The following is a 22246-nucleotide window of genomic DNA, read 5'->3' as shown; positions in this document are numbered from 1 at the left end:
CCCCACTGTCCTGCTGGTAATAGCTTATCTAAAGTGATCATCAGGTTGGGCCATTTCCAGCACAAATCCAGGTTTTCTCACCCTCCACCCCCCCACACAAATTCACTCTCCTGCTGGTGATAGCCCATCCAAAGTGACAACTCTTTACACAATGTGCATGATAATCAAGTTGAGCTATTTCCTGCACAAATCCAGGTGGACACAAATCAGATGTCAAGAATTATAACATTCATAAACCAGTCGGAGAACACTTCAATCTCTCTGGTCACGCAATCACAGACATGAAGGTCGCTATCTTAAAACAAAAAAACTTCAAATCCAGACTCCAGCGAGAAACTGCTGAATTGGAATTCATTTGCAAATTGGATACTATTAATTTAGGCTTAAATAGAGACTGGGAGTGGCTAAGTCATTATGCAAGGTAGCCTATTTCCTCTTGTTTTTTCCTACCCCCCCCCCCCAGATGTTCTGGTTTAACTTGGATTTAAACTTGGAGAGTGGTCAGTTTGGATGAGCTATTACCAGCAGGAGAGTGAGTTTGTGTGTGTATGGGGGTGGGGGGGATGTGAGAAAACCTGGATTTGTGCAGGAAATAGCCCAACTTGATTATCATGCACATTGTGTAAAGAGTTGTCACTTTGGATGGGCTATCACCAGCAGGAGAGTGAATTTGTGTGGGGGGGTGGAGGGTGAGAAAACCTGGATTTGTGCTGGAAATGGCCCAACCTGATGATCACTTTAGATAAGCTATTACCAGCAGGACAGTGGGGTGGGAGGAGGTATTGTTTCATATTCTCTGTGTATATATAAAGTCTGCTGCAGTTTCCACGGTATGCATCCGATGAAGTGAGCTGTAGCTCACGAAAGCTCATGCTCAAATAAATTGGTTAGTCTCTAAGGTGCCACAAGTACTCCTTTTCTTTTTGCGAATACAGACTAACACGGCTGTTACTCTGAAACCAGTGTTAAGCTGGCGACTGTCACAGTGATTTATGTTAAAAAAATGCTTACTGTAGGACGAATCAGGACAGATGCTATTATAATGCATGGAGTACAACTGTAAATACACTACATTCTGGGTAAGCATGGAACTGCAAAGGAACAATAATTCCTGCAAATCATACATTTTGCATAGATTCAAGATCTCGGGGACCAGAGGCAAAATCCCGGATAGCCATAGCTATGTAAAGGTGTCATTACTTACCTTATTCAATTTAAACAGCTTTTCCCAAATTAAGCAATCTCCTTTTATAGGCCATTTAATGATTCTGATTTACAAGGAGAGCTAAGGAGTCTTACAGTTTGGGGATTATTACGTAGAGAACACCAAATGATACCCACTGTACAGACAAACTGAAGACAAGTTTCCTGTCCCTAAGAGCTTACACTCTAAGGCAAGTGGATCTGGAACTAGTACACGGCCCCACAGAAGTCAATGGGACTCTACAAGAGCACAGGGATCCACCTGAGTGCATCTCTTTGCAGGATCAGGGTCTAAATAAAGTCTGAAATGAGATGAGATTTGTACTCTCCACTCCCACTTCCCACCTCCACGTGTGAAATTAGGGGTACTCAAAGGAGCTGGATTTTCAGCTTGGAAATGGAGACTGAATGGGTCTATTTATTCACAGAACAGATACAGCATGGACAGCGGCAACAGAAGATTCCCCCAGTCTCTCCTTTCAATATACCTCATCCTGACGTGGAGGTATCACTTCAAGAGATTAGAGGATAAACTTAGTTTCTGTGCCCATCCAATCACTGGCATTTGCACTGGCCAACAATGAGGTCAATTAGTACCAATTGCAGACGTGGGTTTTGTGGTGGGGGTGCCTGTCCACTCAGGAACTGTTCTGAGCTTAACAAGTTCACATTAACCAAAGAGTATTCTAATGATGAACTTCACTCATCTCTGACCACCAATGAATTTGAACTGAGATTCCGAGGATGAAGGATTCCATTAGTAAGCTTCTATCGAAGTGACACAGACTCATTTCCCTATCTTTGTAAAATTCTGGTTTCCCTAATTTACATTTTTTCTCCTCTTTCAAAACTGTTTTCAGTTCCCAATCAGGAATATAGCATATCTAATGCACAAATTCTATTTTACAATACAAACCATGCCTTTTCAATTTGAAAATCAGCCAAATTGATTTTTTGATTGGGGGAAGAAAGAAAAAAAGGCCCCAACTCTTTATATCAAGTCTCAAAGGAAAATTTTAAAGATAATGTAAGAAAAAAATCCCCAACATTTCTATTTTAACCCACAGCAAAATTTTATCAACAGTTACTCTGGTGACATTGCTATGATGAAGAAAATGCAATGGCATCTTACATTTAAAGAAAAGCACCATCTAAAACAGACCAACATTTGCAGTGCATCTGCCTTTGATAGTCAGTATCAAATTAGCCAGCAAATACCCACTCCAAAACTTGGTCAGATAATTATGAGATTGAACATGGACAGCATTTCTCAGTATGCTACGTAGGACAGCATGACTTTGATTGTAATTGAACAATAGTACAGAGTGCTTTCACGTCTACCAATTAAAAGTTAACCGTATTCCGTTGAAATCATGCAGAATAACCAACAATAATTTAACAGCCTCTTCATTATAACACTTTGGTATTCATGGTAAGTAACTGATATATAGTAAATAGTTTCTTTGATATTTAGTGGTTACAGGTAACAGAAATTTACAGACTGGAACGCTAAGTTAAGCGCCATACACTATTGTGTAGAGAAACTACAGAGATATTCCACTGAATGCATCCGATGAAGTAAGCTGTAGCTCACGAAAGCTTATGCTCAAATAAATTGATTAGTCTCTAAGGTGCCACAAGTACTCCTTTTCTTTTTGCGAATACAGACTAACACGGCTGCTACTCTGAAATCTACAGAGATATTGTAGTTTAACAACCATTACACTGTTTTAAAAAAAAATTAAAATGACAATGTACTTTATAGTGTTTTTCTGTATTCTGGACATCTACCTTTAATAGCTTGCACAGAAGCCATATAACCCCTTTCTATTTAACACGTATACAGAATCCTGTTGAACTAACAATCGGATGAAATACAAAATGGCCAATACATTTCATAAATCTCAATACTTCCAAATACCACCAGATAATGGGGAAAAGGCATGCAATGCCACAAATGTTGACAGGATCTTTAGTGCATACTATTAACTTGAGATGAATAATATCTTACACATTTTAAATACAGTGCAGGTATATTATACTAAATATGAAACCTTGAATTCAACCAATACACTGACGTACTACATTATAATTCATCTATAAACAGGTTATGCTGTTGAACAAATACATTTGGGAGCCAAATTCTGCCCTTGATTTAAACTCAGAGCTCCTGTTGTCTTTAGAGAGAGCTCCAAATAGCACTAATTCCTCTCTTTAGCCTTATCCCAGAGGAAATTAAAACATCACATCAGATTAAAACCCAATATGATACACTAGAAAATTAACCAATTAAAATTGAGGTTAAATAGCCTGTTTACTGGATTTTTGGCAGTAAAATCATCTGCAAAGAAACTGTGGTACTGTCCTATAGACCATACTACTAGTTATACAAAAATCAGACCACAAGATTCACAAGAACTGGTAATCCTCAAAAGTAGTGCAAGTGGAACTCATGGAAAGCAACACTAAGAGCAAACATGGAATCAATCACCTATGTTAGAGAGAGATCATCCAGATCATCACCATGCTAATATAGCATGTTCCCTACAGTAAATTTTCTAGTGGTTTTTGTCCTATGCAGTTTAAAAGTATCCTAAGTGAGGGAACTTCCACCACATTCCTAGGAAGATTAATCCATAGCCTCATTTTAAGGAAGTCTGCCTTATGTTCAGCCTACATTTTCCCAGTCTTAATTTAATCCCATTACTATTTCTAGTAACATCCCTGTGTTTCATACTAAAATGTTCCTCTCTCTCCTTGCTGTTTAAATCCTTTTTGTATTTGCGAACTATGTTCCACTGAAAGCTAGTCATTGCTTAGGTAAACTGAATATATTATTTCCCTAAATCAACCCCTCCAGCTCCTGGTCATTTCTTCGGCTCTTCCTCTGAGCTCAATGCAGTTTACAAATAGCTTTTTCAGTGGTCACTTGCCCAGAAGAGAATACATAATTTTAGCTGCAGTCATTTCAGAGCCATATAGAGAAACTACAACAATCTGAATTTTTAAATTTAAAGAACAGGAGTAGCTTCCATTTACAGTAATATCACTCATATTGAAATGAAATTGAGGGGAAAACAATGATGGTCCTAGAAAAGGTGGTGGATAAGAGGGTGTGGACAGAATGGTGTGAACATGGTATACCACAGCTCATCACTGGGTAAAAAGTGTACTGTAAATATGCCCAAAATTAACTTTTAAATGTAATTTAAGCAGCTTTTAATTTGCACTCAGTTTAAAATGGTAAAACAGTTTAAAATGATCTTTTAAACAAATCATTGACAATGTAACAGTGCTACCCTAATGTTTTTCACTATTTCTCTCTGTATAATCCTTTATCCTCATAGTTTATCGTCTTGGGAAGCAAATTATTGCCTTGTAAAACAAAGTGAAGGATACTATTAGCCCTTAATTATACTGTTCTGACACTACAGTTCAGGCTGTGTCACCCATTCCATTATAAAACCCTATTTTAAGGAGTTTATGCTTGGCCATAAAAAACTGCAGCTGGATAAAAGTTTTCCACTCATGTTCTCTGGCCAGAGCCACTTAAAAAACCCTCAACTTTTAAAAAATACTATAGTCACTTAACATTATGTAGGTGTAAAAAGAGTTCATGTGTGCTAGCATTGAAAGCACTCATAACATGGTGATAAGTGCAGTATATAGGTCTGAACTGCCAACTGATCTTACTAGGGTGGATGCTTGAAGGGAACAGCAAAGAAGAGACACCTCTGAGGGTCTTTTTTTTGGGTGAGTCAGGGCCTGGACACAGTAAGATCCATTCTTCCTCTGCTGCACAGTAGTAGGGAGCGCAGACAAAGATGAACTAGGTGATATAGTAGTACTGGAGGGGCATCCTACCTGCAGCCTGGATGATTGGGCTGCTGTTTATTCCACCCATAGTTAAGGTTATTTCCACACCTCTCTGCTGCTCTGATAGGCAAGTAACTTTTTTTTGGTCTTCTCCAAAGCATTGGGAGGCCATGTCTTCAGTTGAGCATCGCTGTCTTATATCTTTTCATAACGCAAACAGAAGTTGCATGATTACATTCCATTGTACTTTGAAAATTTACTCTGCAGTGTGAACTCTACTTTTAATTTTTCTGGCTTTTCTTGGTTAGTGTTGCTTTCTTCTCTACAAAGACACCAGAATTCACCTTATTCTCTTTATCCCCACTGCCAAAAAATTGCCTGTTCTCTGGTTATTTCCTATGTGATTAAATCTATCCTGTGTTCTTTGGTCTTCCCATCTTTCACCTGTAATATAGCCAAAAATCTTGATACTGTACAAGGATCATCCTTTTCAGTTATGTCTGCTGCCTTGATTCTATAACTTCCCTTCACCACCCCCATTAAGTTTTAACTTTCCCTCTATTGTCAATTCACATCAGAGCTCTGTCCATGTCTAAATTATGCCCCTATCTTCTGTTATAACCCAGTGTTCCACCACAGTGTCTTCTAATGATCCCTTTCTTTTTATCCCACTCCTACTTTCAAGTCTTCCATATTGCATCTTATTAGCTGACTTCTCTATGAGCCTCAAATTTTCAACTTCTTCTCTTCCAAAAAATTTCTCAACAGTCACCAGTTCTATGAAGCACATTACAGCTATATTGCCAATGCACTCTGTTCTGTTTTATAACGAACTGTTTTATACTCAGCACCAGCTGAGGTCTTTAAACTGAAAGCTCTTCAACCACAAAGTTGAAAAACAGGAGTTCCCTTACCTGTTTGACAGCATAGTCATTTCCTAATGCACAATCTGGCCCAGAACAGACATAGACGTTTGAGGGTAAACAGTCATATGAATTCCTGTCAATGCCTGAAGAATCTCTCATGTTGAAGTATACTGCCCACAGGACTCTGGGCTTTTCCAGTCCTCCTCCATTTTCGGACTCTAAATGTCAAGAAATATTTTCAGTGACCAGCATTCAAATATAATAAGAGACTTGTATAATTCAGAATAATAAAACAGTCAATTCAGTTATTAGCATGAAATTGCTGTAATAGAGTATAAATATATACATTTTAAAAGGCACTAAAGCATACTGATAGTACTTTTAATGCATTCTTATTCTAAGGTTTCAAGAAAGAAATTTCCTAATTCGCCAATTAACATTTTAAATCTTGCTGGATTATTACAATTTTTAACTTTTGAATAAAGTTTTCAGTGTTAAAGTAAAAAAATTAAGTTAATTTGCATCCAACAAGCCTTATATTGCTCCTGATAGACCCCAGCAGGGTCCTATTACAGTATGTGCTAAACTGACCACCTCATTCTGGGGTTGTGGATTTTGACGTTCAATACATTTTCCAACCCTTTTCACTAACTGGTATTACCCTCAGTGTTCCCTTTTTAATTTCAAGAACAAATCACATTAAATGTTTTTCCATGACTGGTTTAGAAAAGGGCTTCTCTGTGGGAAAAGAAGTGTAGTTATGGACTGTACATTCTCCTATGCCTAAAAACCAAAAGCCAAATTTTACATTGATATGACATGGTACATCACAAGACAGGTGTAAGTAGTAAAACAGTCTATCTAGCCACCCCCTTATTTCATCTGACCTTATAACCACCTCTTAGTTGCTTTTTCTGTTTCACTTCCCTTTTCCATCCCTTCAGTATGTATGACCGTTACACTTGTTTTGTACATCAACCAAATGCCAAATAAATGCAAATTACGCTGCTTTTCCATTTAGACCTATTGTTTTGACCAACTGATAAAGACATATCACTGATGAGTTTCATTCAGTGATTTACATAGGAAATATACATGCTTGTAGAAGCTCTGAATTTGGCTCCCAAGTGCCTTTTCACCTTACCCCATTTGTGTCCACTGACCAGGGGAATGAGAGCATGGAATTTGTTCCTGAACACAGGTCCTCTGTATAACAACCTGCTGCTATCAAGCAACAGTGTCCATCTCAAATGTTGCTTCAAAATATACATTTTATTTTGTCATTTCCCATTTAACAATGACTTAGCAGTTATACAGCCTCTTTCAGAGGATAAAAGAGAGTGTTTGACAAACCATAAAGGGTGAGATTTTTAAAAGGGACCTACAGAAATAAGGTGCCTAACTCCCAAAACAAAAGGGAGTTCTTATGAAAGAATTGGGAACAAATACAGAAAATAAACTACAACCACCATGGATAATGGAGAACAACAAAAATAATAAATACTCCAAATCAGATAGCTTAGTCATTCTATTTTTGTCTTTTTTGTTGTGTCGTTAAATGGAAACCAAAGGTGAATGTCTATTTATGTCTGCTTATCAAAGAGTGCACGTTATTCTTAATGCACGAGAAACTACCATAAACTAATTCTTCCTCATTCCACTATCTGTATCTTGTTCCTGTTACTCAGTATATGGTTTGTCAACCTGCACAAATCCAGCAACACATCTTTGAAGACGGGGGTAGCTGATTTCGATAGTGCAGCAATGCAAAACCAGAATATATAATACTGATACTGAGATTTTTTAGATGTTATTTTGTTTGGCAAATTCATTCTGTCCCTTTTTGGTATTCTACATCCTCTATAATAATTGCTGCCAGCATTATCATCCTGCATAAAACTTTACTCCTTATAAAATAATGTTAGATTTATTCTTTTTCAAAGAACCAACTGTCCTGCCAGATAATGCTGACATTCAGAAAAACATAAGCAACATAGTACTGTAAACAAAACAGCAAGAACATAAGGATAAACCTATATTATTCCATCAGCATCTATTTTTTATGACTATCAAACAATATATTTTAAAAAATAGGTGTTAACCCTACTGAATAATTTGAAAACAAATTAAATCCATCAGCCTGTGAAAGCATGAACCTTAATACAGAACAAGATGCATTTTAATATATTAAAAAGTTCATACTGCTCATAAAAGTTACTTCTTCCTTATTTAGGCAGGAAAATAAATGGAGTTCTCTTCTCCAGGTGACTTTCCCTCTTTGACCTGCCATGGCCCAGTGCTCCCTTTATCTAGTGATTCATTTTCAATAACTCCAACAGTATTTGTTCTGACATTTTAATTAAAATACGACCACTACCTCATCCTGATGATAAAAAGGCCTATGTGTCAGTGAAAACTAGCTTTTCAGTGCCTCAGTGCACCTGAGGACCCCTTCTGATCAGAGTTCTTATAGAAGAATTTCAGTCAGGTTCTAAATAATACATCATTTCAAAAATGGATCACTTTAAACATTAAGATTAATGTAAAAAAAGACACTGAACTGCAGGCTAATCATTTATTTACCATTTGATACTCTAAGAGGCATACAACACTGCTTTTTAAAATGCAAGCTACAGATATGTTTAAGCTTAGCTCTCTAGCATACAACTTTGTGGGCTTTAACTGAATGAGCACATTAGTAACAAAATATCTGATTGAAAGAAATAAAACACACAGGTAACTCCCTATTTTACACACTTGTATTTACAACCCCCCTTTTTTGTCCAAAATCTGTCTTCCAAAGTCCAATAGGTAGGTAAATGCATTTTCCTCAAATTTTACAAAAACCTGATTTTTCAACTTCTGCTGTTCTCCTTTTGTAAAAATGAGATTTGCCTGTACTGTAAACTGAAAAGAAAGAAAAAATATTTTTTGAAGATATATGTGCTCCTCAAACCAAATCAGACTTTCTGATGAAGGCAATAATAGCTTTCTCTCTTTTTATTATCAAAAAGAAAGTTTATCAATGAGCCTTGAAGTTGGAAAAGAGAAGAAACAGGAAAAGAGTGAAAAGTTAAATATCAACTAACTATTCACAAAACATGGCAAATAGGCTGTGAATCCTTAGCTACACAGTCAGCATTTTGCAAGTTAGTAGGTTATCAACAATGGCTATTAGAATGATCTTCACTAGCTAAAAGAAAAGAAGTACTTGTGGCACCTCAGAGACTAACCAATTTATTTGAGCACAAGCTTTCGTGAGCTACAGCTCACTTCACTAGCTAGTTTGTGTGTTTGGTCACAAAGTAATACTCCAGTTGACAAAAGAAGTTCCAAGGTTTTGCTATGAGAAGGCAATTCACTATAGTTGAGTACAAGTACTCCAACATTAAAAAAAGCTTTAATTCCTTCAGAACACAGCAACCACCAAGAGTACCTTACCCTGCTGCTCCACTCTCCACACTGCCTCCACATAAAATACAAGGTTAAATTCAAAATTCTGCTATTGATTTTTGAGGACCTTCATTGAACTGGCTTAAGATACCTCAGAGACCAATCCTCTCTTTGCAACAACCACTTTCTTCAACAGCTAATTCCCCAGGCACTATGAAGCTGTCCATGTCAAGGGCGAAGCTCACGAAAACATCTACCAGGGCTTTCTCAGAAATAGGGTCAAGGCTTTGGGACTCATTACTGGGAATAACAGTGACTAGAAATCTCATTATCTTCAGGATGAAGTGTACAATTCACTTCAACTTCGAGTTTGACAACTGCAGTTACAAACAGCAAACAAGAGGAGAAGTGGAGGAAAAAGATGAAGATGAGAAAGACAAGAAACAATGTAAGAGGAAGGATAAGAAAAAGGAAAAGAACACCACAAAAAAAGCACACAGCCCTGACTGCTCTCGGGAATCAGACTGGAAAAGTAAATCGTCAGCCTATTGGGATTTTATTTTATCTTGGGAGTGCCAATACTAAAATGATGTGCAGCAGTATAAGAAATAAGGAAGGATAAGAAAAAGATGGGATACAAGTAATGCATTGGTAATTGCATTCATGTTTCAGCAGTAGTGTCTAAGTGCTTTTGAACAAACGTTTCCCATGTAAGGAAACATTTGTTAGAAATGGAAACACCAGAAAATGCTTTCTGGCCTCCCATGCTTTCTTCATTGCTGGACATTTATAGCCAGTCTTATTCTGCTTATTCAGAACTGCTGGACCTAAACCATGTCTGAAGCTCTACCCAAGACCATTACATCATAGTCAAGGAAAGAGATAAGGGACCTTTATCTAATTATGTTCTCTCATTTTTTTTAAAATATATTGAATCCATTCCTTTACTTTAGAACATGGATACCCAAACAGCCGACCAAGCGGAAATCACTGTGTTTTCATCTTGATGGTGGATTCAGATGGTCTATAGAAGAAATGTTAAAATTCAAAAGGTAAACATATTTGTAAAATTTTTCCATAATACTTTTCATCTATTTTTCTTACCCCTCTCTGTTTCAGCATTTAGGGAGAACAGCTTCTGTACAACAGGCTCTAAATCTTCTTTAGCAGTTTTAGTTGATGAGCAGGTAAAATGGACCAAGTCTGTTGGAAGAGGAAACAGATTGATTATGATTATTACCACTCCCTTACATACAAATATTGATTACTTTAAAAAACTTTAAAAAAACACCAGCACCAAGAAATGACTTCTCTAAACAGATGTCACTTCTCTCAACTAAGAGAAGAGCTGCATTTTTGGAGCAGAGAAGTTCAGTTTAAAGAGTAATGATAAATTTCTGAGAAAGATCCCCAAACAAAGTGAAACTGTTTGAGGGTAGGCTACATTTTTATAAACATTACTGGAACCAGTAACTTTGCTATCCACGTCTGATCCTTACAGTGAAAAAAATTAGCTTTCTCCAATTCTTATACAGCAAGTCAATTAAACATTTAATATCTGCTTTTTAAAAACTTAAATTATACAGCATATAAAAATCTACCTTACACAACATGTACATTTCCTTTTCTAGATCTTTATGAATAATTTTCAAGCTCTTCATTCAGACAGATTGGTATTTGTACCGGAGAGCCTTTAACTCCCAATTTCCTCCCTTTCCTAAACTTAACAAAATAGCCTGCAAACTGCCTGCAAAACCTCAAAAGGAGTTCAGAGAGTGAATGTGTTTTCAAGCAATTTAATCTAAAGCCCAAGGCAATGTTTCCATTCAACACTGAACTTAAAACTATTGGATCATTTTCTTAACAAAGCAATACCGAGATAGTAGTTCACTATGCAGGTGTATGTGTAGCTCAGTCACATGTTGAACAAAGAGGTGGGACTACAATCATTAGCCCAGCACTGCCTGTAATAGGTTTAACTTGCCTCTTGAGTAACAGTCTTACCAGCATGAGTGGAAGTTGCAGACAAACAACTTTAAATATGTTTCTGATATAATAGTTTAATATCCAGAATTGTCTTAAGAGTTCTGTCTGTAGCAACCTGCAGGGAGTTTGAAGGGAGGAGCACAGGCTACAGGAGGAAAGAGCTTGCAAGAGGCACCAGACAAATCAGCCTGCATAGAAGGCTAGAACTCTACCACAAGTTGCAGCACCTCTGTAAACTATCCTCTTTAAAAAAAAAAAAAAGACCACTTTCGTTTTATGATCTTGGAGTCCTTTCAAATTATTACCTAGCACATGAAACACTGTCCATTCCAAAAGAAGCCAATATTAATTTTAGAGGCAAATTCCCTCTCAGATTATGTGACATATCTGTGCACTGTAATCTGTCCTGTTTACATTCACAGATGTCATGTTCATGTCAGTAAATTCTCTGTGTATATTGGGAGAGCAGAATATCATTTGACATCCATGGGGTAGATATAGAGAAGAGATTTTACACCTACAGAAAAGGCTTCCAATATCAGGATGTGGCCACATAAAAAAAGCAGCAACAAGAAAAAGTGATGCAAATACTTGTACACAATGTCAACTATGGTGTTGCTCCAGTTACGAAAAATACATCACACCAGCTTGTAAAAGTGGAGGATGGATCAGAACATGCATCTGAAGCTTACTGAAACTTCCAGTAAAAAGATCTGTGTCAGAGTTTTCAACTTTTAGAGTAACTGATGTCAACAAAAATATATTCACAACCCAATAATTTTGGACCGGATTTTCAGAAGAGCTCACACCCCCAACAGGTTCTTTTTAAGTATCTACATAATGTTCTGTCTAAACTATTGCGTCAGGTTATATTTGAAAACACTTGCTAGCCAACACTTTAAACAAGATCTATTTCCCCTTGTCCATGACTTCAATGACTGCTTTGTCCCTATGCTTCCCAAAGAGATTACCAACGGAATATTTGGGAAGGACGTCATCAGATGTTAGTCTGCAAGTCCGAATTCCACAGATGGAGCTGCCGTTCCTCCAGGATTGAACAGCAAATCTTAGTCAGGTGAAATATCACTCCTGAAAGATGCTGCGAGGGAAAATCTATTTTAAAGTAGATTTTATGTAGGTCTTTGTTTGATTTTGTACTCCTAATGGCCCCCCAATTGAGAACAGCCATGCAAAAGACATTGCAGACAATACTCTCAGAGCTGAGGTGACTATCCAAGTTTTGTCTCAGTGAAGATCCTATTCTCTTGCCTGTGAGGTCACCACCCTGTTTGTTTGTTTTTTAAAAGCACAAAAGCATGTGAAATTAGATCTCTTCCATCTTCTTTGATTCCAGTCTGTCAGTTCAATGGCAACAATGGGGCTGAATAAAGTCTTTCCACCACTTTCTGTTTTGTACCAGCTTCATTCATCTTTAAACCTTTTTGTTCTGTGTCATTATTTACTGTGTCTATCCAACACATCCCTGGTATTCCTCTGTTTTTAGTTCCTTGCACAGTGGCATGTGTTGCTCTGTATGGTATCCTTTCTAGGTCCATTCCTGATATGTCTCCAAGCCATCACAGAGATCTTTCTTTAGTTTTCTATGACAGTGTTAATTCTTGCCTTAGACTTTTTCTTATCTCTTCAATTTTTATTTTCTGCAGTCTTGAAACTTTCGGTATTCCACTGAGCCAGTTCATTTCTGCAGTCAAAATCTTTTGTTCATTGGCTGTCTTCGTAACTCCAGCATTTCAAAAACAGTACCAGCATGAAAGTTGTCTCATTTATGTTGACTTTTGTTTTCATGAAATGTCTTTTATCCTTCCAGATCTTGCACTTTTCTGAACCCAGCAGCAATAAGTCTGATACTTCTTTTTATGTCATCTTCACAATTCTTATTCTTCGATAACAGTCCTCCAAGGTACACAATTTTTCCACTTGTTCTAATTATTTGCCAGAGTTTGATTTTACCTCTCATTTCTTCCAGTTGCTATAATTTGTGTCTTCTACATGCAGTTCTTCAATCAATTTTTCTGCTTTCCCATCTACATTGTCAGTTATTCTCTGTAAATCCTCATTGGTCAATGGTGTGATGTCAAAATCATCTGCAAATCTAAAGCTGTGCACTGTCCTACCACATAACGAGTCTTATGGTTTCATCTCAGTGCCACAGACATTACTTCTTCCAGTACCAAGCTGAACAAATCTGGTGACAGTGTGCATCCCTGTCTCATTCCTATGGTCATTCTGAATCATTCCATCAGCTTTCTGTCTATGATCATTGTACTTATCTTGCTACTATCATTGCTCTTGCTGTAGATTTTTTTTCTTATGAGCTTTGTCAATTCTATGGGGACACCATATATTCTCATAACTTGCCATAACCTTTGCATCAAATGCGATCACAAGCCTGTTTGAAAATTTTGTAAGTCAATTCAAGTTTAATTCTGAGGTTTGAGTCTGAGCTATCTTGCTCAAAACTCCAGCTTTAGAGTTTTCTCCTTATCTTTAGAGGCTCTGTGAGGGGACACTATCTCCCAAGAGGTTTTAAAGACTTCAAGAGGAGTTCTGAAGGCAGTGGGATAGCCTGTTTACAGGTGGTCTGGAAATTCTATTGCTTCTTTAAGAGCAAGCTGTAAGCAATCCCTGGGCAATCTCCTGAGAGAAGTGGGGCTCTATAATAGAGAAGGAGCATTACTAGGGAAACAACAAGGACAGAGGGTGACATGTATCCTGCACACCTCGTAAGTGATTTTGGGCTATGGAGAGGACTTACAGATCAGAGAGAGGCCTCTTTATGGGCACTGGTGGAATTTAGATTGTAAGTAATTCTGGGCAACTCAAATTTGAGGTGCCACATTTCAGGGTACAATCCAGACAAGTGAGGGGCTGTGTCATCACCTGCCCTGCAACCTTGGGTGCTTCACAATGTTTTGGTGCTGTAGCTCCAGCCAGGCCCACTCACAGACAACCTAACAGCATGCAGATCACATCCTGAGTGTCTGTGTATAGCTGCAGCCCTGGTCCAGCAGCACTCTAGTCACACACTGGCTTTCACCAGCTTTGGTAACTACTTGCAGGGTGACCCCAACACACTCCCAGTACTGAATTTTCCCAAAAACATATATTCTGCACTGTCCTGCCCTCTCACTGACAGTTCAGAAATTAAAGGTTCATTGCCCATGTAAAGGGTCAATAATCAACAGTTTGCTATTTTAGCTGGAGTTACCCAAACAGTTCAAGTTTAAACACAAACACTTGATTAGTTTAGATTAAAAATAAAACAAGTTTATTTAAATACCTACAGATAGATTTGAAGTGACTAGAAGCATAAGGTGTTAAAGGCAGGAATGGTTACAAGAAAAACCAAAGGTAAAAATTCATAGTAGCTAACTTCACAAGTTAGGCTAGGTTCAAGGTAAAATCTTGATCACGGGATCCCAGCAACATGGCTGACCAAATTCTCAGGTTAGGTTCTCCCGCCAGAGTCAAAGGGCTGGTTCCTAAACAGTAAAGGCGGCAACATGGAGTCAAGTGGTGAAGGACACTCCATGTTCTTTCTTCTCACCAGTGTTTGCTGAAATGCAAATGTGCTTTGTCTCCAGACATCTCATCTCCCTACTGTCTCAAGGACCTGTTTACTACTTGTATGTAAATTGAGGTAAACACAAATGCCTTTGTTTAGCATAGACCTGTTTAACAACTTTTGCCTAGTCAGAGATGGGTGGTTTTGAACATGGGCTATCATCATCACACAGGGAGACTTCATAACTTTACATATAATGTTGCTACATACATATCACCATGATATTATTGATAAGTGAGTTATTAGTTTTCAAATGATACCACACAAGGCATCTTTTGTACAAAAGTTTATTACAACAGTATGTAGGGTGTGAATACATGGGTGCTTTCAGTCACAGGAGGGAATTCATAGAAGAACACCAAACTGTTAAGGATGAGAGGAACTGGCTTTTGATTCAAGTTTACAAGAACTAAATACATACATATATGTGATTAAATATCAAATATTGCACTGCAAAAATTTGCCCATTTTTTAACATGTGAGTAAAATATCATAAGTTGCCATCAATCATCATGATAAAGTGGGTGTGTGGGGACAAACAGATTTTGCTTGCAGTCTGGTAAATATTCATGACAATTTTCAAGGCTGTACTATGGGGATAGCAAGATTTCAAGTATCTAAAAAAGAGACTGTACGAAGCTCTGAGAAATACACTGTAGAAAGCTATCTGACATTGATAGTGGAAGGATTTGACTGTTAGAGATTTTTTCCCATGTGGAAAGTATATATTTATGGTCCTGTATAACTAATCAAAACAGAAAATGCTACATACTGTATGGGCGAGTCAATCTTGCTACTGAACACAAAACTATACACTTCCTGCGTATGATCAAATTTGCAACCTTACTGTATGAATATAGGTTTAGCATTTAATTTTCTTGGTTGCTGGATATTTGTTTATGAAAAAAGGGCTGGATTTTTTCACTGATCTCCCATGGGGCAGCTATGTGGTCTCTTGCTCTGCTCCCCAGGGTCTTCTTTTTGGATGGAGCCAGGCATTGTACTATATTGTCCCTATTGGACTCCACAGATCTCTGTTCAGTATTAAAGATCTTGAAGCAAGCATTAGCTCCTGCTGGACCGGACCCCTCCACTGGTAAGCAGTTACAGGGCAACTCATGGATCACACAGTTCTCAAAGAAGCAGTGTTGTTATGACTGGAAGCCTTTTAGTGGTACAAGACTTTTGCAGCAATGGATGGAGAGGATATGCACTCTGTTCACTATCTCCAATTCTTCCTACCCAAGTGGATAGTTACCTCGAACTCTCAACCACACAGTATTTTCTGGCCCTTTTGCCCTCCCAGTTTCATCAGAGGACAGGACAATTTTTCTCAAGGTAGGATAGGGAGCAGGTGGAAAGGAAAATGCTAGTTGCAGCACTGTGGAGATGCACAACTGTGCTGTGAGCATCTCCACAGATTTTCAACTCAAACCGAATAGGTTTTCGACTTACCATTCTCATGTCACTATACATTACATACAATTTTGATCAAACAGTGCGAAAGGCAATTACTTAAAATTGAATAAAAATGCTACTGCACATACACAAACCTTATTTTAAGACATCTGTATACAGCTTTGTAATTTTAAACAGTTTTTTAAAAAACACTCATGGCACTTTTTTTTTTTTTAAGGCTGCAGTCCAGGACAGCATTAAACTTAAGTTATTTCATTTACAAGTGTATCAAAAACATTTTCAGTGAACTCATAGCCCCACCGAAGTCAATGAGAGTTTTAAAAAAAAAAGTACATCTTTTCTTGGGTAACAAAAACCAAAAAACCCAACATTTTCTTGAATATAAAAAAATAATGTATCCTTTGGCTCAACCAAGAATGGAATCTTTCAGCCCCAAAAGACACTATATCACAAAGTAAATTAAAACATGTGGTGACAATGAAAGTCATCTTGCAACTTTAACTAAAATGTTTTACTATCTCAAATGTTGTAATACAATTAATTTTTCTAAAAAAAAACCCCAGCTATAAATCACTGAAGTTCACATCATTTACTTTCTATAAAATCATTTTTATTACCTTTGAGGTTATGGTTATGAGTCATAAAGTCTCATCAGTATACATTTTGATTATGTTTGATTTACTCAGGTATAACTGCATTAGTTACAGTGGTTGCCAACATTTGTCTTCAAGTAATTCTTCTAGTAGGAAGAACGATGAGTTTAGTTCATGATTTCATCATTACAGTCTCAATTTTTAGGGCAAGTGAAGGAGTTTGGTTCCACTCAGCTGGCAATACCGATTATGTGCCTGTCATTTATGCACTATGATCAAAGACTAGATATATTTGTATACTTATCTTAAGTAATTGTTTGAGGGAGAAATCAGTCAGGTTAAAACCCATTTACAGATAATGATGTAAAAATAAAATAAGAGATTTATGAAATGTGCTCTGCTACTAGAATTTAGCTCTACCCAAATGCCACCACGTTATTTCAACACTCTGATAAAAAAAATTACCAGTTTATCACTAATTGAGTATAAGAACAAAATAAGTAAAGTATCAAAGTGTGCAATTTAAATCCATCAAAACAAGTACATTCTGAGGAAAAGCTAAAGAAATCCTGTGTGAAGTGGAAGTAATATGGAGGGGAGAGATGGAGGAAATGGTTTAAGATTCCATCATGCTCTTGTGCTAGATTTTAGCTCAATTTAGAATATTGCTTGCATGTGGGTTTATACCCCACTCTGAACATTAAATGGTTTCTAGGTTTGACTTCCTGTTGTGTTTCATAATATATTGAAGAAACCAAGGCAAAAAATCTATCATTTAAATGAATGAGCATTAGCAACACAACTGACCTAAAGTATTCTGTTGTATAAATACATAACATGATTTTAAAATGAATTTTATTTATTCTATACTGTAAACAGTTTTAAGGGACTAGGTGGCTCAGCGGATAAGCTCACCATCCTTTCCCTTCTGAAGACCTGAGTTCAGATGTAGGTTACAGTGCATGAGCTGGTTATTATTCAGTATCATTCTACTTATCTCCTTGAAGGGTCTCAAACTGGTAAACCCTTACAACAGAATCTATAAAAGACCAATGGATTACTGAGAGATTCAATAGGAACAATTTGTTCACTTTTTCAGACCACATCAAATGTTAACAGTTCAGATATAAACCCTTGTAAATAGGAAATTTTAATGGAAACACTGGAAGGCCCCTTCTAGTCATTTAACTCACACACATATATAAAAAAATTAAAGGCTAATGCAGAAATATTTAATATAGCAATAAAATTCTGATAAAAATCTCATTTCCTTTATAATGTTATTATGATGAAAAATCCTATTATCTAATATTGGAGCTGCAATCTTTAGCTACTAAGAGAAAAACTATGTGCTGGACACAATATTTTTGCCATAGCAATTTGTCCTTTCAAGAACAAACTCCAAAAAGAGGTGACAGATGAGATTCAGATGATTAGTGCTTTATTGACTGACAGAAGGAAGTTTGTTATGCTGGATTAATTGTATATATGAAAATAAATCGAATAGAATTATATTAATTGCACAGTATACAAAGGAATAAAGGAAACAGATGGAGATCAACAGGACCACATATTTAAAAAACAACAAAGATTGTTTCCAAAATATTCTGTGAATAAAATCCCTCCTCCTAAGTATATTTGCTACTTATGCTGAAAAGCTGTGCTTATGAAATGAAATATTTGTAATCCTGTGTAGAGTACAACATATTGCAGTATAGGATGGGATTTATGTTGTTAGGCTTAAAGGTAATCTAAAAGGGAAAAAAAGTTACACTTGTGCCATTCCTTGCATCTTTATGATGTATGAAGAAGCACTGAATTTCATGTCTGGTCTTCCTATTTTGCTGGAGGATTGCTTAGATGAGTCAGAAGAGGCTACCGGAAGCAGTTTCAGATTTAAAATCAAGGGTCCAGGGTGCTTAATTCTTAAAAATTTTCTTCCAAGTTTTAATTGTAATGCACACACATCTCTGGAGACTAAACCTAACTATTTGTTATTGAGTTTTAATAACAGTGTGTAAGTCTAAAGTGGCAAACAAACAGATCCATTATTCTACTAAAGATAAACTTGTATTGTTTTTATAGTTCAACTGCCCCCTTTACAATGGAAAGATGCCCCCAAAATTTTTCCTCATTTTTTCTCATCTTATTTGTTAACTCAGAAATATCAGGTTCTGACTTTCTCATTTGACAGAGGACTTTGGCAATAATTTAGCACCTTGAAAGTTACATCATAGCTTCAGGCTGAAATTGAAATGCGGCTCTCCCAACTCCAATTGGGAGCACAGTAGGTCAGAGAGCTAATTAGTGACTTTCACTGAATCGGTGACAGCAGCTGTACCCTCAATAAATTACCAAGTGCTGGAGTATGCAATGGTATTTACATTACACCATTCCTTGGTGGTGGTGGGTGCCCATTAGTGGAGGACAACTAAGTTGCAAAAGGAGCTCCCGAGCTGCATCAGTGGCAAAAGCTGAATCAACACACCCTGACCATGTCCCATCTTTGGCCAAACCTGGCCACATTTACAGCAGTGCTAGCTGGCTGTTGTGCCACTTGGGGAGCAGGAATTGCAGATGCATTACCCCAGAACACTGGCCTAGTAAAGGCTGGTTACAAAACAAAAGTCAGGACTAGAGCTTGTTGAACAGTTTGCATCGGAACGATTACCCTATTAAGGATGCCCTTTTTGCAAAACTGAAATTTTCCTTAAAAAAATTTCAGGTTTTATCCACAAGTTTGATTTTCCCTCAGTAAAAATCAAAGTGATGCCTTCCTGGCTGCCATTCTGAAAAAGCTTTTTTCAGTTTTACTTTCTGCCAGTACTCTCTGCCTCACACAGCTCCGGGGACAGAGAGGCAGAGCACCTGGGCTCTGTCTCCTGAAGCTGCGGGGGCAAGCTAAATACCAGGGAGCTCTGCTCCTCTGGCAGTCAGGCTGGAAGGCTCTCACAATTTAACAAGTAATTTGATGACAGCCTTCTCAGTGGGCAACCGGCAAGCCGCAAAATTCCATTTTGATGCTTCTGAAATGGATTTTTTTTTTTTAATTCCCTTCCATGAAAAAAATTCACATTTTTGGCATTTCATCCCAATATGGGACAATTTTAAAAAAAAGCAAAATTTTTCCTTAGAAGGGGATTCCCTTTTTTCAGCCATCTCCATTCAGGACCTGATATTTCTGAGAGAGAAAAAGAAAAGTTAGGAAAAGGGGGATTTTGGGAACATCTTTATATCATGAAGTAGTCATGCAACATTTTAAATATTGTAATTTACTTTTAAAATCTCCTAGTACATAAAAGTAGAATATTTTCACTAACTGTGTTAAAGAAATAGGCAAGCACTATTTTATAATTAAACCGTCGAGGCAAAATCCTGCTTGCCTTATTCACACACCATCAGTGACATCAAACTTAGTGATAGTAATTATATGAGTCAGAAGACAAGATTTGGTCTTGAGTATTTTCTGTAGCAGAAAATACACTATAATGTACTACACTACATTTTGTTAGTTAAATGGGATAAAACAATATGTGGTCCTAACTGCAACTGGATGTGAGAACTATACCTGCCTGCTCTGCTCTCCCCAGGGACTCTTCTGGAAATAAGGAGCATTATAGCAAGAGTTTACATAAACAATTCTGGTACCTGAGTTTTTCAAATATATCTTTTTAGATAACTAAAAGCAGCCCACAAAAGCCCATGAAATACTAGGTACAAGGTACTGGAATAAGATACGGGTGAGTGGAATTATTTCTCTTTCCTATTGACAGCAGTGAGATATTCTAGATTATTTTGCTCAAGCAGGAATCTGATAATTGTACAACAGAAGAATGATTCAAACATTTTAACAATTTGTTTTCATAACTGATGGAAGCAAAAGAAAAAGCAGTCAAACTACAACTATTCTGTACTTACAGGTGTTTCTCATGCACGTCATGGTTGAAGAACACAACTCAATGATTCGAACTGCTGGCTGCCCTCGTTCCACTGGTGGCACTGTCAAAATGGAAATCTAACAGAAAGGAATAGAAAATTCTGAATATCAAATTATCCAAAGCAGCAATTTGATCTTTATTTCATTATTCTACATTATAATGGTGAAACTTGTCACACTGTTAACAGACTATTGACTACCTATATAAAAATGCCTACTGCCACAAGGTATCAAAGTGGGAACAAAAATCTTCAAGCACCCAAAAAAGTAAAAAAAAACAAAAAAACACCTAATATTGATATTATCATATATAACTATTTCTTTAATATATACACAACATACAATCTTGAATATATATTACATATTTTAACATTAAATATACACTTGCAAATTCTTATTCAAACCTGATGCTGTTATTGACTACCAACTTTCAAAATAACCGTATTTTCTAAAATAAGATAGCTTGATCCAAGTCCCACAAATAAGTTTTAAGAAGTTCATACTGGAGTATTTATATGGTTACAGAAAGAGCTGTTACAGACTAGTGGGTAAATAAGTATGCAATCTATCAACCCCATAAATATGTATTTATGCAATAGGCTTAGAAAGCTCCAGAGAAGCTGTTGTCAACTCCCATACACACTGTACAGGACAGATTTATTTCCTTTTATGCACTGCTTTAAAAATTCATAAACAAGTCTGTTAAAGTAGAGTAACATGAAGGATCAGACATCCCACAAAATCAAGGCAATTCCCAGTTAAGGTAAAAAGTAATTGGCGACACTTAATACAACTTTCATTTAGTTTTATTTTCTGGTGTACTCTTAAAGCTCCTTTCAGAAAGAAATCTATGAGATCAACCTTAACCTTACTCACATGTATCGTGCCAAAGACTACTTTTGCTAGTAAGGTCTGCAGGAGAAGATGTACAATAATAAAAAAATCTACACTGTAGCCATTTTTAGAAAAATGGTTCTTAACCTTTTCCCACATGGAATCCAACTAACCTAAGTATTTTCTTGCCACAACTGACATAAACACAACCCTTTGAATTTGGAAACTGCCATTGGTTCATGAGGATGGAAATAAGTGGGGAAGTCAATTGTCTAGTGGAGTCTCGATTCTATGTAGGCAGCTGTTTTCGTTTTGAGAGGAGTTGGAAGAACTGGGAGTCTATAAAATAACATGCACACAAAATGAATGATGTAGAGAAAAATGATAGAAACTTTTATTCTCCCCTTCTCATAACAGAAGAACATGTGGACATTTAACTTAATTGGAGGATAAAGGAAATGTTTTAACCACACAGTAGACAGATTGGCAGTAAATTCCACAAAGTACTTATCCATATAAATATACAGTCCTCTATTGTTCTAATAAAAATATTAGAGTTATAATAGTCAACATTTAAAAGTTTTGGAAGGGATATAAAGAAACCTTCATGCTT

General features: G+C 36.9%; 1 protein-coding gene across 1 annotated transcript in view; it reads right to left on the bottom strand.

Annotated features, from left to right (window-relative positions):
• Positions 1-22246, bottom strand: part of CHM (CHM Rab escort protein) — a 144815-nt gene that overhangs the window by 3365 nt on the left and 119204 nt on the right. Inside the window, exons 12-14 of the mRNA XM_084638216.1 lie at positions 20781-20877; positions 10383-10481; positions 5934-6103 (exon numbers count right to left, since the gene is read on the bottom strand). Coding sequence (XP_084494342.1) covers positions 5934-6103; positions 10383-10481; positions 20781-20877 — 366 coding nt within the window. The remainder of the gene's footprint in view (positions 1-5933; positions 6104-10382; positions 10482-20780; positions 20878-22246) is intronic.

The sequence above is a fragment of the Lepidochelys olivacea genome (genome assembly GCF_965140295.1).
Source record: "Lepidochelys olivacea isolate rLepOli2 genome assembly, chromosome: 9".
NCBI lineage: Eukaryota > Metazoa > Chordata > Testudines > Cheloniidae > Lepidochelys > Lepidochelys olivacea.
This window is presented reverse-complemented; position numbering and strand designations above follow the sequence as displayed.